The sequence below is a fragment of the Leucopleurus acutus genome (assembly GCF_964270905.1).
Source record: "Leucopleurus acutus genome assembly, chromosome: 11".
NCBI classification, from domain to species: Eukaryota; Metazoa; Chordata; class Mammalia; order Artiodactyla; family Delphinidae; genus Leucopleurus; species Leucopleurus acutus.
Genome location: NC_139152.1, coordinates 37,854,224 through 37,873,337, shown reverse-complemented (window position 1 = coordinate 37,873,337; position 19,114 = coordinate 37,854,224). Strand labels below are relative to the sequence as shown.

General features: G+C 34.8%; 1 protein-coding gene across 1 annotated transcript in view; it reads right to left on the bottom strand.

Annotated features, from left to right (window-relative positions):
- ARID2 (AT-rich interaction domain 2) overlaps positions 1-19,114 on the bottom strand; it is a 170,349-nt gene that overhangs the window by 24,798 nt on the left and 126,437 nt on the right. Inside the window, exon 16 of the mRNA XM_082850788.1 lies at positions 17,526-17,674. Within this exon, the coding sequence (XP_082706914.1) occupies positions 17,526-17,674 (149 nt within the window). The remainder of the gene's footprint in view (positions 1-17,525; positions 17,675-19,114) is intronic.

Sequence of the window (19,114 nt, the reverse complement as noted above, 5' to 3'; positions counted from 1 at the left end):
GAAGCAGGAATTGATGGATACCCAGTATGGACTATCTTGAAAGGCAAAAAATCCTGAAGGGCCAGTCTCTGGGGAAAGCCCACACTTTTGTGAGTTTTATTTCCAGGAACCATAGCAGGTTCTCATGGTGAAGATGAGAACAACTCCCTAGCACTTCCAACAGGGAGACTGAGAAAGTAACATTTTAAAATATGCCCAGGTTGCTCTTTTCTCCTTAATTAAGGCCTGCTCCCCAGAAAAATTACTTTACCAGAGCCTAATCTGACCAAGGGGAAGAGCAATCAGAAATCTTGAGCCCCTTTAGACTCCCTGTCTCATATAAAGGGAGAAAAATAAAGGCTAAGAAACTCTTCTCAAAGTCATAGCCCCTAGACTCAAATCCACTTAAAAAAAAAAAAAGGTGAAATTTAATCATGAGATTATAGAATGCTTCCCCTCCCCAATACCTTATCAGCACATCAACAGTGCTCCGGTATAGTGACTGTGGATTACAAGGGAGAGAACTGTAAGTAAGATACAGACTCTACTTTAAAAGGAGAATCTAAGGAAACCCAAACACAAGTGCAAACATTAAACACAGCATAACTCCTTGCTAGATAAACATTAAACTCACACTAAAGGTCTATTTACCTCAGTTCCTATTAACTGATACATGTCCAGCTTTTAACAAAAACTTATAAGGCATGCTAGGTATTAAAACAAAACAAAACAAAAACCACAGACTTAAGATACAATATAAGCATCAGAGCCAGATTCAGACATGGCAGAGATTTTGGAATTATCATCCTGGGAATTTAAAATGATTATGGTTAATATGCTAAGGCTCTAATGAAAAAAGCTGTAATACGTAAGAAGAGAATGTAAGCAGAGAAATGAAGATATTAAGAATCAAAAGGAAATGCTAGAAATTAAAAAAAAAACTAACAAATAAAGGATGCCTTTGATAAAATCATCAGTAGACAGCACATGGCAAAAGAAAGAACTGGTGAGCTTGAAGATATGTCAATAGAAACTTCCCAAACTGAAGAATATAGACAAAAAAGAACGAAAAAAAGGGAAATAGAACATCCAAGAACTGGGAGACAACTACAAGAGATGTAACATATGTGTACTGGGAATGGCAGAAAGAGGAAAGAGAGAAAAAAACAGAAGAAATATTTGAAATAAGAATGGCTGAGAATTTGCCAAAATTAATGACACACCAAACCACAGAGCTAGGAAACTCAGAGAACATCAGGTAGGATAAATGTAAAAAACTACACTTAAGCATATCATATTCAAACTGCTAAAAACCAAGGACAAAATATCTTGAAAGAAGACAGAGGGGAAAAAAAAACACCTTACTGATAGAAGAACAAGGATAAGATTATACTGGATGTCTCTTGAGAAACCCTGCAAGCAAAAAGAGTAGAGTGAAATATTTATAAAGTATTGAAAGCAAAAGACTCACCAACCTAGAATTTTGTGCCCACAAACTGCCTTTCAAAAGTGAAGGAGAAATAAATACTTTCTCAAACAAACAAAAACTGAGTGCATTTGCACAGTAGACCTGCCTACAAGAAAAGTTAAAAGAAGTTCTTTAGAGACAAAGAAAGTGGTAGAGGTCAAAAATTCAGCTCTATATAAAGAAAGGAAGGGTGTTAGAGAAGAAACAAATGGAGGTAAAATATTTTATACTTCTTATTCTTAACTGATTATAATAGAGGAATGTTTGTTCAAAATAATAGGAACAGGGCTTCCCTGGTGGCGCAGTGGTTGTGGGTCTGCCTGCAGATGCAGGGGACATGGGTTCGTGCCCCGGTCCAGGAAGATCCCACATGCTGCGGAGCGGCTAGGCCCGTGAGCCATGGCCGCTGAGCCTGCACATCCGGAGCCTGTGCTCCACAACGGCAGAGGCCACAACAGTGAGAGGCCCGTGTACCGCAAAAAAATAAAAATAATAATAATAATATTAGGAACAATGTATTTGGTGATTATAGCTTTTGGATAAGTAAAATGAATGACAGCAATGGCATAACGGACATGAGGAAAGAAGAATACTCTGTTACAAGGTACCTAAAATATCCATGAAGCCATATATTATTGTTTGAAAGTAGACTTAGAGTAGCTGTAAATATATATTTCAAACTCTAGGACAACCATAAAAAATTTTCAAAGAAGTATAATTGGTATGGTAAGAGAGAGGAGAAAATGGAACCATATAAAGTACTCAATTAAAACCAAAAAAGCAGAATAACATGGGCAGACGAAAGAAACAAAAGCAAGTGAAGTAAATAGAAGACATTTACAAATACACGAGACATTAATACAACTGCATCAATAATCACTTTAAATATGACTGGTCTCAGTACACTAATTAAAAGACAAAGACTGGCAGAGTAAATAAAAAACAATGTGTGGTTAAATAAAAAGACAGAGATAGACTAAAAGTAAAGGGAAGGAAAAATATGTACCATGCTAACACTACTCAAAAGAAAGCTGGATTAATTACATTAATTTCAGAAAAAACAGACTTGAGAACAAGGATATTACGAGGGACATTATTACATAACGGTAAGGAGGTCAATTCTTCACAAAGACAATTCTTAAGGTATGTAATCCTAACACAAGGTGCATCAAAACATGAGGCAAAATCTGATAGAACTGCAAGGAGAAATAGACAAATCCATCGTTATACTTGGAGACTTCCACACACCTCTATCAGTAATTGACAGTTCCAGCAGGCAGAAAATCAGTAAGGATGTAGTTGAATTAAACAGCACCATCAATCAGTTGGATCTAATTGACATTTATATAATACTTCACCCAACAATAGCAGAAAATACATTTTTTTTCATGCTTACATGAACATTCACCAAGATAGACCACATTCTGGGACAGAAAACATATCTGAACAAATTTAAAAGAATAGAAACTGTAAAAAGTATGCTTTAAGATCACAGTGGAATTAAACTAGAAATCTCTAACAAAATGATAGCTGAAATATCCCCAAATATTTGGAGATCAAACAACAAACTTCTAAAATATTCTAACTAAATGAAAATACAACTTATCATAGTTTGTGGGATATACCTAATGCAGTATACAAAGGGGAAGTTATAGCATTAAATGTATGTATTAGAAAAGACTATCTAAAATCAATAATCTAAGCTTCCATCTTAGGAAACTAGAGAAAGAAGAGCAATGTAAACTCATAGCAAGCAAAAGAAAAGAAAGAATAAAAATCAGAGCAGAAATCAATTAAATGAAAACAGGGAATAAAGAGAGAAAATCAAAATCAAAAGCTGGAAGAGATAAACCTCTAGCCAGCTTAAAAAAGAAAAAATGAGAGAAAACACAAATTACTAATACCAGAAATAAGAGGGGAGCTCTAGCTACTGACCCCACAGATATTAAAAGGATAATAAAGGAATATTATAAATAACTTTATGCCACAAATTTGGTAACTCAGATGAAGTGGATCAATAAAAGACACAATCTGCCAAAACTCACACAAGGATTAGTAGATAACCTGAATAAGTCTGTAATTATTAAAGAAACTGAATCAATAATTAATAACCTTCCAAACAAAAAACAAAAAAACGCACTAGGCCAAGATGGCTTCACTGCTGAATTCTACCAAACATTTAAGGTAGAAATGATACCAATTCTCTAAGATGCCTACAAGAAAATGGAAGCAGAGTGGATACTTCCTAATTCATTCTATGAGGCATTACCCTAGTATTAAACTCACACAAAGATAGAAAAACTACAGACTAGTATCTCTCATGAACATAGATGTAAAAATCATCAAGAAAAACATTCACAAATCAAAGCAAACAATGTATAAAAAGAACTATATACTAATGAAGAATGATGCACTTTTTCACTGTGGGCCCCCCTACCCTGCTCTACTCCTTTGCTGAGCCACTGAGGCCAATTGTGAGAGCACTGAATAAATATCTTGAGCAAAGCTGGGAAAAAATTTATTTATTTTATTTATTTATTCCAGGTATGGAAGGCTGGTTCAATATTCAAAAATTAATTGATATAATCCATCACATCAATAGCCTAAAGAAGAAAAATCATATGATTATATCAATAGATGTACAAAAAGCATTTGACAAAATCTGACACCCATGGCTTACTAGGAACTTGGCGAACAGCCCAATTAAAAAATGAATTAGGGGCTTCCCTGGTGGCGCACTGGTTGAGAATCTGCCTGCCAATGCAGGGGACACAGGTTCGAGCCCTGGTCTGGGAAGATCCCACATGCCACGGAGCAACTAGGCCCGTGCGCCACAACTACTGAGCCTGTGAGTCTGGAGCCTGTGCTCCACGACAAGAGAGGCCGCGATAGTGAGAGGCCCGCGCACCGTGATGAAGTGTGGTCCCTGCTCGCCGCAACTAGAGAAAGCCCTTGCCCAGAAACGAAGACCCAAAACAGCCAAAAAAACCCATAAAACAAAAAAAAACAAAAAACCGAAAAAAAAATGACTTAAATCTAAATAGGCACCCCACCAAAGAAGATATACAGATGGTAAAAAAGTATATGAAAAGATGCTCAACATCTTTTGTACTTAAGGAAATACAAATTAAAACAGAGATACAGAATGGCTAAAACTGAAAAAAACTGACAATATCAAATGCTGACGATGATGTGGAGCAAGAGGAACTCTCATTCATTGCTGGTGGGAATGCAAAATGGCAGAGCCACTTTGGAAAGCAGTATGACGGTATCTTACAATGCTAAACATAGGCTTACCATATGATCAAGCAATTGTAATCCTAAATATCTGCCCAAATTAGTTGAAAAAGTATGTCCACACAAAAACCTGCATACAAATGTTTATAGTGGCTTTATTTATAATTGTCCAAAACCAAAAGCTACCAAAATGTCCTTCTATAGTTGATGGATAAGCAAACTGGTACATCCAAACAATGGAAGATTATTCAGCCATAAAAATAAGCTATCAAGCCACAAAAGACATGGAGGAACTTTAAACACATATTGCTTAGTGAAAGAAGCCAGTCTGAAAAGGCTACATACTGTATGATTCCAACTATATGACACTCTGGAAAAGGAAAAACTACAGAGATAGTTAAAAAAAGAAAAGAAAAGAAAAGAAAAGAAAAAAAATCAATGGTTAGCAGGGTTTAGGAAGGGAGGCAGTAGGGACAAATGAATAGGTGAAGCATAGCAGATTTTCAGGGTGGTAATAGTATTCTGTAAGACAATATAATGGTGGATACATGATATCATGCATGGTCAAAATCCACAGAAGTTATAACACAAAGAGTGAATCCTAATGGAAACTATGGACTTAGTTAATTATAATGTATAACTACTACTCATCAATCATAACATATGTACCACACGAATTCAAGTGTTAATATTAGGAGAAACTGCACAGGGAAGAGGGAGTATATGAGAGCTCTGCATTACTAGCTCAACATTTTTATGAATCTAAAACTGCTCTAAAAATTGTCTATTAAATTTTTTTGAAGAAATAAGATAAATATTACCACTCTACTATTATATAACTGTTTATTTTATATTTTATTTTACTTTATCTTCTTTTTTTTCCTTCCTTCCCTCCTTCCTCTCTCCCTCCCTCCCTCCCTCCTTCCCTTCCTCCCTCCCTCCCTCCTTTCTTTCTTTCTTTCTCTCTCTCTCACTCTCCCTCTTTCTTTCTTTCTTTCTTCTACCAATTATTTCTTTCTACTTTTTCTCCCTTTTATTCTGAGCCGTGTGGATGAAAGGCTCTTGGTGCTGCAGCCAGAAGTCTGTGCTGTGCCTCTGAGGTGGGAGAGCCAACTTCAGGACACTGGTCCACAAGAGACCTCCCAGCTCCACATAATATCAAACGGTGAAAATCTCCCAGAGATTTTCATCTCAACACCAGCAGCCAGCTTGACTCAACGACCAGCAACCTACAGTGCAGGACACCCTATGCCAAACAACTAGCAAGACAGGAACACAACCCCACCCATTAGCAGAGAGGCTGCCTAAAATCATAATAAGTCCACAGATACCCCCAAATACACCAACAGACGTGGACTTGCCCACCAGAAAGACAAGATCCAGCCTCATCCACCAGAACACAGGCACTAGTCCCCTCCACCAGGAAGCCTACACAACCCACGGAACCAACCTTAGCCAATGGGGACAGACACCAAAAACAACGGGAACTACGGATCTGCAGCCTGCAAAAAGGAGACCCCAAACACAGTAAGATAAGCAAAATGAGAAGACAGAAAAACACACAGCACTTGAAGGAGCAAGATAAAAACCCACCAGACCTAACAAATGAAGAGGAAACAGGTAGTCTACCTGAAAAAGAATTCAGAATAATGACAGTAAAGATGATACAAAATCTTGGAAATAGAATAGACAAAATGCAAGAAACATTTAACAAGGACCTAGAAGAACTAAAGATGAAACAAGCAACGATGAATAACACAATAAATCAAATTAAAAATACTCTAGATGGGATCAACAGCAGAATAACTGAGGCAGAAGAACGGATAAGTCACCTAGAAGATAAAATAGTGGAAATAACTACTGCAGAGCAGAATAAAGAAAAAATAATTAAAAGAACTGAGGACAGTCTCAGAGACCTCTGGGACAACATTAAACGCACCAACATTCGAATTATGGGACTGAGAAAATATTTGAAGAGATTATAGTTGAAAATTTCCCTAATATGCGAAAGGAAATAGTTAATCAAGTCCAGGAAGCACAGAGAGTCCCATACAGGATAAATCCAAGGAGAAATACGCCAAGACACATATTAATCAAACTGTCAAAAATTAAATACAAAGAAAACATATTAAAAGCAGCAAGGGAAAAACAACAAATAACACACAAGGGAATCCCCATAAGGTTAACTGCTGATCTCTCAGCAGAAACTCTGCAAGCCAGAAGGGACTGGCAGGACATATTTAAAGTGATGAAGGAGAAAAACCTGCAACCAAGATTACTCTACCCAGCAAGGATCTCATTCAGATTTGATGGAGAAATTAAAACCTTTAGCGACACGCAAAAGCTGAGAGAGTTCAGGACCAGCAAACCAGCTTTACAACAAATACTAAAGGAACTTCTCTAGGCAAGAAACACAAGAGAAGGAAAAGACCTACAATAACGAACCCAAAACAATTAAGAAAATGGGAATAGGAACATACATATCGATAATTACCTTAAATGTAAATGGACTAAATGCTCCCATGAAAAGACACAGATTGGCTGAATGGATACAAAAACAAGACCCATCTATATGCTGTCTACAAGAGACCCACTTCAGACCTGGAGACACATACAGACTGAAAGTAAGGGGATAGAAAAAGATATTCCATGCAAATGGAAACCAAAAGAAAGCTGGAGTAGCAATTCTCATATCAGACAAAATAGACTTTAAAATAAAGACTATTAGAAGATACAAAGAAGGATACTACATAATGATCAAGGGATCGATCCAAGAAGAAGATATAACAATTATAAATATTTATGCACCCAACATAGGAGCACCTCAATACATAAGGCAAATACTAACAGCCATAAAAGGGTTAGTAACACATTCATAGTAGGGGACTTTAACACCCTACTTTCACCAATGGACAGATCATCCAAAATGAAAATAAATAAGGAAACACAAGCTTTAAATGATACATTAAACAAGATGGACTTAATTGATTTTTATAGGACATTCCAACCAAAAACAACGGAATACAAATTTTTCTCAAGGGCTCATGGAACATTCTCCAGGATAGATCACATCTTGGGTCACAAATCAAGCCTTGGTAAATTTAAGAAAATTGAAATTGTATCAAGTATCTTTTCTGACCACAACGCTACGAGACTATATATGAATTGCAGGAAATGACCTGTAAAAAATACAAACACATGGAGCCTAAACAATACACTACTTAATAATGAAGTGATCACTGAAGAAATCAAAGAGGAAATCAAAAAGTACCTAGAAACAAATGACAATGGAGACACGACGACCCAATACCTACGGGATGCAGCAAAAGCAGTTCTAAGAGGTAAGTTTATAGAAATACAATCTTACCTTAAGAAACAGGAAACATCTCGAATAAACAACCTAACCTTGCACCTAAAGCAATTAGAGAGAGAAGAACAAAAAAACCCCAAAGTTAGCAGAAGAAAAGAAATCATAAAAATCAGATCAGAAATAAATGAAAAAGTAATGAAGGAAACGATAGCAAAGATCAATAACACTAAAAGCTGGTTCTTTGAGAAGATAAACAAAATAGATAAACCATTAGCCAGACTCATCAAGAAAAAAAGGGAGAAGACTCAAATCAATAGAATTAGAAATGAAAAAGGAGAAGTAACAACTGACACTGCAGAAATACAAAAGATCATGAGTGATTACTACAAGCAACTCTATGCCAATAAAATGGACAACCTGGAAGAAATGGACAAATTCTTAGAAATGCACAACCTGCCAAGACTGAATCAGGAAGAAATAGAAAATATGAACAGACCAATCACAAGCACTGAAATTGAAACTGTGATTAAAAATCTTCCAACAAACAAAAGCCCAGGACCAGATGGCTCCACAGGCGAATTCTATCAAACATTTAGAGAAGAGCTAACACCTATGCTTCTCACACTCTTCCAACATATAGCAGAGGGAGGAACACTCCCAAATTCATTCTACGAGGCCACCATCACCTTGATACCAAAACCAGACAAGGATGTAACAAAGAAGGAAAACTACAGGCCAATATCACTGATAAACACAGATGCAAAAATCCTCAACAAAATACTAGGAAACAGAATCCAACAGCACACTAAAAGGATCATACACCATGATCAAGTGGGGTTTATTCCAGGAATGCAAGGATTCTTCAATATACGCAAATCAATCAACGTAATACACCATATTAACAAACTGAAGGAGAAAAACCATATGATCATCTCAATAGATGCAGAGAAAGCTTTTGTCAAAATTCAACACCCATTTATGATAAAAACCCTGCAGAAAGTAGGCCTAGAGGGAACTTTCCTCAACATAATAAGGGCCATATATGATAAACCCGCAGCCAACATCGTCCTCAATGGTGAAAAACTGAAAGCATTTCCACTAAGATCAGGAACAAGACAAGGTTGCCCACTCTCACCACTCTTATTCAACATAGTTTTGGAAGTTTTAGCCACAGCAATCAGAGAAGGAAAGGAAATAAAAGGAATTCAAATCGGAAAAGAAGAAGTAAAGCTGTCACTGTTTGCAGATGACATGATACTATACATAGAGAATCCTAAAGATGCTACCAGAAAACTACTAGACTTAATCAATGAATTTGGTAAAGTAGCAGGATAAAAAATTAATGCACAGAAATCTCTGGCATTCCTATATACTAAGGATGAAAAATCTGAAAGTGAAATCAAGAAAACACTCCCATTTACCATTGCAACAAAAAGAATAAAATACCTAATAATAAACCTACCTAGGGAGACAAAAACCTGTTTGCAGAAAATTATAAGACACTGATGAAAGAAATTAAAGATGATACAAATAGATGGAGAGATATACCATGTTCTTGGATTGGAAGAATCAACATTGTGAAAATGACTCTACTATCCAAAGCAATCTACAGATTCAATGCAATCCATATCAAACTACCACTGGCATTTTTCACAGAACTAGAACAAAAAATTTCACAATTTGTATGGAAACACAAAAGACCCCAAATAGCGAAAGCAATCTTGAGAACAAAGAACGGAGCTGGAGGAATCAGGCTCCCTGACTTCAGACTATACTACAAAGCTACAGTAATCAAGACAGTATGGTACCAGTACAAAAACAGAACTATAAATCAGTGGAACAGGATAGAAAGCCCAGAGATAAACCCACGCACATATGGTCATCTTATGTTTGATAAAGGAGGCAGCAATGTATAATGGAGAAAGGACAGCCTCTTCAATAAGTGGTGCTGGGAAAACTGGACAGCTACATGTAAAAGTATGAGATTAGATCACTCCCTAACACCATACACAAAAATTAGCTCAAAATGGATTAAAGACCTAAATGTAAGGCCAGAAACTATTAAAATCTTAGAGAAAAACATAGGCAGAACACTCTATGACATAAATCATAGCAAGATCTTTTTTGACCCAGTTCCTGGAGAAATGGAAATAAAAACAATAAACAAATGGGACCTAATCAAACTTCAAAGCTTTTGCACAGCAAAGGAAACCATAAACAAGACTAAAAGACAACCCTCAGAATGGGAGAAAATATTTGCAAATGAAGCAACTGACAAAGGATTATTCTCCAAAATTTATAAGCAGCTCATGCAGCTCAATAACAAAAAAGCAAACAACCCAATCCAAAAATGGGCAGAAGACCTAAATAGACATTTCTCCAAAGAAGATATACAGATTGCCAACAAACACATGAAAGAATGCTCAACATCATTAATCATCAGAGAAATGCAAATCAAAACTACAATGAGGTATCATCTCACACCAGTCAGAATGGCCATTATCAAACAATCTAGAAACAATAAATGCTGGAGAGGGTGTGGAGAAAAGGGAACACTCTTGCACTGCTGGTGGGAATGTGAATTGGTACAGCCACTATGGAGAACAGTACGGAGGTTCCTTAAAAAACTACAAATAGAACTACCATATGACCCAGCAATCCCACTACTGGGCATATACCCTGAGAGAACCATAATTCAAAAAGAGTCATGTACCAAAATGTTCATTGCAGCTCTATTTACAATAGCCAGGACATGGAAGCAACCTAAGTGTCCATAAACAAATGAATGGATAAAGAAGATGTGGCACATATATACAATGGAATATTACTGAGCCATAAAAAGAAACGAAATTGAGCTATTTGTAATGAGGTGGATAGACCTAGAGGCTGTCATACAGAGTGAAGTAAGTCAGAAAGAGAAAGACAAATACCATATGCTAAGACATATATATAGAATTTAAGGAAAAAAAAAATGTCATGAAGAACCTAGGGGTAAGACAGGAATAAAGACACAGACCTACTAAAGAATCGACTTGAGGATATGGGGAGGGGGAAGGGTAAGCTGTGACAAATCGAGAGAGAGGCATGGACATATATACACTACCAAACGTAAGGTAGATAGCTAGTGCGAAGCAGTCGCATAGCACAGGGAGATCAGCTCAGTGCTTTGTGACTGCCTGGAGGGGTGGGATAGGGAGGGTGGGAGGGAGGGAGACGCAAGAGGGAAGAGATATGGGAACATATGTATATGTATAACTGATTCACTGTGTTATGAAGCAGAAAATAACACACCATTGTAAAGCAATTATACTCCAATAAAGATGTAAAAAAAAAATTGGCAGAAGACATATATAGACATTTCTCCAAAGAAGAAATACAGTTGACTAATAGGCACATGAAAGGATGCTCAATATCACTAATTATTAGAGAAATGGAAGCCAAAACTACAATGAGGTATCACCTCATACCAGTCAGAATGGTCATCATCAAAAAGTCTACAAATAACAAATGCTTGAGAGGGTGCGGAGAAAAAGGAACACCCCTAACTGTTGGTTGGAATGTAAATTGGTGCAGCCACTATGGAGAACAGTACGGAGCTTCCTTAAAAAACTAAAAACTAAACATAGAGTTACCATAAGACCCTGCAATCCCACTCCCTGGCATATATTTGGAGAGAACTCTAATTTGAAAAGATACATGCAATTCAATGTTCATAGCAGAACTATTCACAATAGCCAAAATATGGAAACAACCTAAACGTCCATTGACAGATGAATGGATAAATAAGATGTGGTACATATATATATATATATATATATATTTATTTACATCACACACATACATACAATGGAATATTACTCAAGCAAAAATGAATGAAATAATGCCATTTGTAGCAACATGGATGGACCTAAAGATTATCATACTAAGTGAAGTAAGTCAGACAGAGAAAGACAACTATCATACAATATCACCTATATGTGGAATCTAAACAAATTATACTAATGAACTTATTTACAAAACAGAAACAGATTCAACAGACACAGAAAACAAATTTACAGTTACCAAAGTGGGGTAGTGAGGGATAAATTAGGAGCTTGGGATTAACAGATAAACACTACATTAAATAAAACAGATAAATAACAAGGTCCTACTTTATAGCACAGGGAACTATGTTCAGTATCTTGTAATAACCAGTAATGGAAAAAAATCTGAAAAAAATATATATAACTTAATCACTTTGCTGTATACCAGAAACAAACACAACATTGTAAATGAACTATTTTTCTATTAAAATAAATAAGTAAATAAATAAAATGCAGTATCAGTCAATTAGTTTGCAAGTACAACAGGCTGTTTAACAGCTTCATTTCAATAGCAACGAAACATTAGCATAATTATGCATGAAATTAAAAAGATGAATTTCATGATTTCAAGAGTATTTCTTCCATCTAGGTCTAAGTATTTTTTTTTAATCTTTCTTTACTCTGACAGTCATTAAAATTAAATCTCAAAATAAACTGAACCTAGTACTGCTTCATCACATTGTATTGAACTAAGATTAAAAAAAAAAATGAAGCCTATTCAATTACATTGCTCTTATTTAAAGTGTGACTAATAATGATGAGTTTTTAGTAAGAGCAAATATGTTATAAACACAATAATATACATTTTAAAGTCATTTATAATGTTTGTGCCATTTTAAATGATTCTTTTTTTTTTTTTTTTTTTGCGGTACGCGGGCCTCTCACTGTTGTGGTCTCTCCCGTTGCGGAGCACGGGCTCCGGATGTGCAGGCTCAGTGGCCATGGCTCACGGGCCCAGCCCACTCTGCGGCATGTGGGATCTTCCCGGACCGGGGCACGAGCCCGTGTCCCCTGCATTGGCAGGCGGGCTCTCAACCACTATGCCAACAAGGAAGCCCTAAATGATTCTCTTTTATTTGCTGGTTTGTGCATGTTTTATGATGCATATGTCAAATTAGTATAACAATACATTGTGACATTATAAACAAGTGTACATGCAATGGGGCTACACCCTCACAACATTTTTAGGACAGGGATTAAAAAAGAAAGAAGAAAGAAGATAAATATTACCACTCTACTATTATATAACTGTTCTGGAAACATTAGATATTATAATTGGATGAGAGGACAAACTAAGAGGCATAAATACAGAAAACAATCACCAGTTAAAAATACAGTAGAAGTTAAGATCATTTATGGTTAAAAAGAAAAAAGAACTATAACTAGCAATAAACTTAATAAAGTTGCAGGATTTATGTGAAGAAAATGTTAAAGCTCTACTGGGGTGAAAAAGACTATAATACCATGGGATGATACTGTTTTCTTGTAAGGAAAAAATCAATACTGGAAAAATAGTCACTACCTAAAAACAAACAAAAATACCTATTCACTAAAAGGAATTAAAATGAAAATCCCAACATGCTTTCCTGGGGGAATCTCTGGAAACATTCTAAAGTTCATTTGAAAGGATAAATATCTGTGCAGGTATCAAGTCTGATTTATACATCACTCTAATTTCAAAACCTAACACAGTGCCTGGTGCAAGGTAAGTGCTTGAAACAATAATGAGAAACACTGAAAAAGAAAATTAGGAGGTGGAACTTGCCATCCAACATCAAAACTGAAAGTGACAGTATGATAAGGACAGAGACCACTCGGATAACAAGTGATTCAGAAACAGAAAAAGCATACAGAAATTTAGTACATATCGAGGGTGGACATTCGAATGCCTAAAGAAAAAATGCACTCATCAATATGTTAGTCATTTGGAAAACAATAGTTAGATTCACACTTCACTTTATACATGAAACTATATTACAGATGGATCAAAAAAATATTAAAGTGCAGAAGGCAACAAAATGTGTATTTTATGATCTAAGCATTGAGAAGGTCTTTCTAAACGTGAAATAAAAACCATTAGTTTTTCTAGTCTGTCCACTGAAAAGTCCTAGAAGCAATAACCAACTTAAAAGCAATGGGTACTCCCTGAAGCCTAGACTAAATATCATTTCCCATTAAAAGACACCAGACGTCCTTGGAGAAACAGTTGATTCCCCATATGGGGCAGGAAATATACAAGTTAGGTCTGGAACATTCCATCTAACAGAGAGCAAGGAAGCTATCAAAGACATATTAAGATCATAACCAGCTTGAAGAGGCCTTCACTGGCCAAAGATGGGACAAGTTGAACACTAAGAAGGATATAATAACTGCAATGCACTGAAATACCTCAAATATGTTTATGTTTATAAACATACTAAACATGTTTATGAACATACTAAACATATGTTTATGTTTATAAACATACTATAACATACTTTTGATACTAAAATCAAAAGCAAATAAAAAAATAGAAAACCTAACCTCATAGCTTTCTGCAGTGTTAGTAAACAACTCATTATTTTGAAAATTGGTAAATAAGAGAAATAATAATCTCTCTAGCCTTTTCTCTAGAAACTATTCTTTAGAGAAATCAGAGTTGATAAAAAGGAAAGTTTTACATTTTATAAACAATAAAATAATGTATCTAGGCCATAATTTTCAATGGCTGTTTACATCACAAAAAGAGACACAAGATAGTACCTATCGCCTGATGGAAGTACACAATGCCATTTCTAAAACACTCTTCATAAAAATCAAACTGGAATCTGATCAAACATCTGGACCTAACTACTAACTTACAGAAAATTCAAGGTCAGAGTAACATGCTACACAATAGCAGCAAAATCAGACTGTGATGCTCTACAGGACAAATGACACTGCTTTTATCAACAAAAAACTGCGAGGAAAAAAACTGAGAGATGGAGGGGTAATCTACAGATTAAAAGAGACTTAAAAGACTTCAACCAGAGTCAATGTTTGAATCTTCGATTCCAGTTCAAACTCTAAGTAAACAGAAGACAAGCGGAGAAATGTAAACACTGACTGGCTATCTGAAGAACTCATAATATTGAAGAAATTAATGTTATTTTTCTGCAGGGGTATAACTTATGGTTAAAGAGTAGGGTCCTCAATTTTTAGAGATACATGCCTGCAGATTAAAAAAGAAATTACTAATACGTGTGATGTAAGGGTGAATGGCGCATTTCACAACAATATATCAGTGAAGGAAATAATTTTAGTTCTGAATCTGATTGCAACAAGGAAGATTCTTCATTACTATTTTTGATCAGATATTAAAGAAATCAGAGCATAGCTATCTAGGGACAATAGCTACGACATGGATTACTCCACTTGGAATTGAAACTAAAAATGAATAGTTATCCCTTGGTATCCATTGCGGATTGGTTCCAGGTCCCCCTTACATACCAAAATCTGCAGATGCTCAAGTCCTTTATATAAAATGGCAAAGTATTTGCATATAACCTAAGCATATACTCCCATATACTTTAAATCATTTATAGATTACTTATAATACCTAATACAATGCAAATGCTATGTAAATAGCTGTCAGCACACGGCAAATTCAAGTTTTGCTTTTTCAAACTTTCTGGAATTTTGGGGGGAGTATTTTTGATTCATGTTCGGTGGAACCCTCAGATGCAGATATGAAGGGTCAACTGTAATAAAAGCCTTTACTCTCCTCACATCCTTATGCTCTTGGTATCCTAAGCTTCTCATAGTTCCCTGGGCATAACTAGCTCCTTCTATAATTCCCTGCACTTGCTATGCTGACTGGAATTATTTTTGCAAGACAAATTCCTACTCATTCTTTAACAACCAACTCAAAAGAAATGTCTATAGCAAAACTTCTCTAACCACCCTGGCATTATATTAACTGCCCATTATGCTGCCAGTAACGCTGTAAGACTATCTTTGTACAGTACTTATTTAAACTGTAATTTATTTGTTTTTTGGATCTGCTTCCCTAAAAGCTCAGAGTGATCTTTTATCTCTACCTCCTAGCACATAAACCCTTCTAAAAGGGTGCTCAGTAAGTATCTGCAGAATCAAACTGAACTTATTTACCAAATGCAGTATCTAGAAAGACTTTAAAAATTGATAAGGTCTAAGAAGTCTTGTTGAGTCTTTTCCAGAAAAGACTTAAAAAGAAGAGGTAGATCATCAAATTTTGTAACACTAATCCTACTAGCAAGATGGGAAACTGCTGTGCATTTAGGTTCATTAACACTTCCAGCAAATTTTTTTTTTCTTGAAATACTCTAACACTTCATCTAAAGAAGCTATTCTGAAACTTTTTAGTCAACTAACAGCATTAACTGACTACCTACTCCATCAGCTACTATTTTGCAATGGAAAAACAAAATCTAAAAAAAAAAAGTAAAGAATAGAATTTGACATCAGTGAAAAAAGTTTCAAATTAACTTACAACATAAACTTAAAAAAAAATGGTCAAATTAAATAAATGAAAGAAATAGAACCTAAAGCACTAATTTTAAACAAGTTTTTTGACAGATTTTTACACTATGACCTAGATATGCATACTTATATACACATATAACTGAAAACAATACTTACCCTTACCAACATAATGGAATCTGATATATTTTATTCACTTTTTTACTGAAAAGAAAAACAAGCAAAACCCTCCTGGTAGACTTGCCAAAATGATTTCATGACCCCGCCGCTGGGTTGAGATTTAAAGTTTGATAAACACTGTCCAAAGAAATTTTGCATACTATTAATAATCCCTAGGCTACACAATCCTACAGCCACAATCCTACAACAGAGGACAGCCACAATCCTACAACAAATCTATATATGAAATCTGTCTATATCATAAAAATTATGAATAGCAAATACAATTTTCAAAAGGATGAGGCAATTTCTGCTATAGTTAGGAAAAGTAAAATGGCATCTTTGATATCTAAAAAAATGAAGGATATTATGTCTATTAAGACAAGTGCCTTAGTCCTAGAGCTCTAAAAAAGTGACAAGGCAAAGGTTCTTAGCTGAGTACTGTTACAGGAACTGAGATTTTAGTTTAAACAATATTATTCTCAAGTTCAATATTATTCACAAGTTTTCCTTTAAGTCTAAGAAAGCCTTGTTTAAGAAATTCAATTCCACTTATTGTTCATCTTAGTTATTAAACTGTGAGATAATATGGTTTTTAAAATTTTCATGGGGTGTCCATCTTAAACTCAAATTTAAGACAAATCATTCTTCAATAAGAGATTATCTTTAAGTTTCTGTTATATAGGAATTCTATGACTACCACTACAAGTCACTTTAAAAAACCTATCTCTTTTCATAGGCAAATATAAAATCAAATTCTTAGCTGATTTTCTTTTGTTAAAAACTAATACTGAAATATTCTCTAATAACTACCATAAGGCAATGAAGCTCTTTCCACCATTTATATAAATTTCTTGGCTTAGGTACCACTGGATCTACGTAAATATCACTTCTAACATAAAATATTTTTGCTAAAAAGTTAGTGGTTTCAAAAGAAAATTCTCATGAAACTAGAGATGACAGGAATTTAAATACAAAGGCATTCCAGAATAAAGAACATTTACATATATCAAATAGAACTGCCATTTACTTTTTACAAGATTGCCACAGACACATGAAGTTGTGCCCAGGTTTTCTCACTGGATCTCCATGTTGACTAGATGCACTGAATGGAGAAGGCTGAGAACTGTTAGGCTGGCTCTGTACTTGAACAGCTGGTGAAGGTGTCATAGGAGTGTTCTGTGAAAAAGCACAACCACACAGTTTGTGAAATGACACTGAAAAACATTCATATCTTATAGCACAGGCTTATGAATTTGATTACATTGATAGTTATGCACTTCTAACATATAAAATTTATATTTGTAATTTTAATGATTACCTTTTAGAAACTCTTTTAAGAGATAACTAATTTTAGAAATATGTTTAGGAAGTCAAATTCATTTCATATGAATTAGAGCAAGACTGCATTGTTGTTACTATCACAGAATATACATTATTTAGAATTAAGATTTTTTTAATTAATAAAATTGGGTAGAAACACAATTATAGATTAAAAAGAGAAATTTATTATAAATTCACCCATTTGATTTACTTACATATATTCTTCACAAAAAAATCAACTGCAAATTATTTCTTCTTTATATAATATTTCCTTTAAGATTTTAATGAATATAAAACAATATATAGTAAAAAGCAAAGGGAATTTCAGATGTTAAAAATGATGTAACCATATAAGTAAAATGTTGTAAATATTACTTTGAAGCAAAAGCTATTTTAACTAACAATTTTAATCTTTAAAGTTGCTCGGTTATAAGTTTTGATGGATAATACAAGGATTCTAATTGTATGCATAAGTCTTTTTAATATAAGCTACATTTTTTTCTCTTCTATATCCCATCCTTTCTCTCTGAAAAACACATAATAATTATAATGTAGCTTAAAACAATTTGAGGCAATACATTTTCTTTGAAGTTTAATTCAGATTTCACTCATAACATACATACCACAAAGGAAAAAATACTACATTTCTCACAGAAATGGTAGCACATCATTTTCAAAACATTGTTTAAAGGTAATACATTTAAACTTTGGGAAAATATTAAATATATTTGTTTATTTATAAGGTAATATTGGAAATAGTGGAGCAAAATTAAGTTAAAAATTGCTGAAAACCTCTTACTGAAAGTCATAATTTTTTTAAAATAGACAAAACACAAACACATAAGGCCACAGCATAAAAATGAATAAATGAAGAGAATAAAATGCCAAAAGAAAAGGTTCTTAGAAATGTGACGTCATAAGAACTTTTGAGTTCCAAGTTCTAAGAAAAAAAAAAAAAATCTACTTTGGGATGTGATTCAAGTTATTTCTCTAATAGGGTCCCACTCTTATTATTTTATCATGTTGTTAGTGAGAAAACATATACATGCATGAAAAACATGCATTTTAGGGCAGTACAGGTATCATGGGTAGGATGTGGACTTTCCAGCTTGACAGATCAGGACTCAGAATTTCAATCTACCTTTTAACTAGCTATGTGACCCTGGGCAAACTACTTAACCTCTCTGATCCTCAATTCCCTCATCTATAAAGTGTAAATAATAAAATCTAACTTTTGGGATGGTGGGAAGACGAGAGAAACTATACGTGAAGAGTCTGGCTCTGATTCTCAGTAAA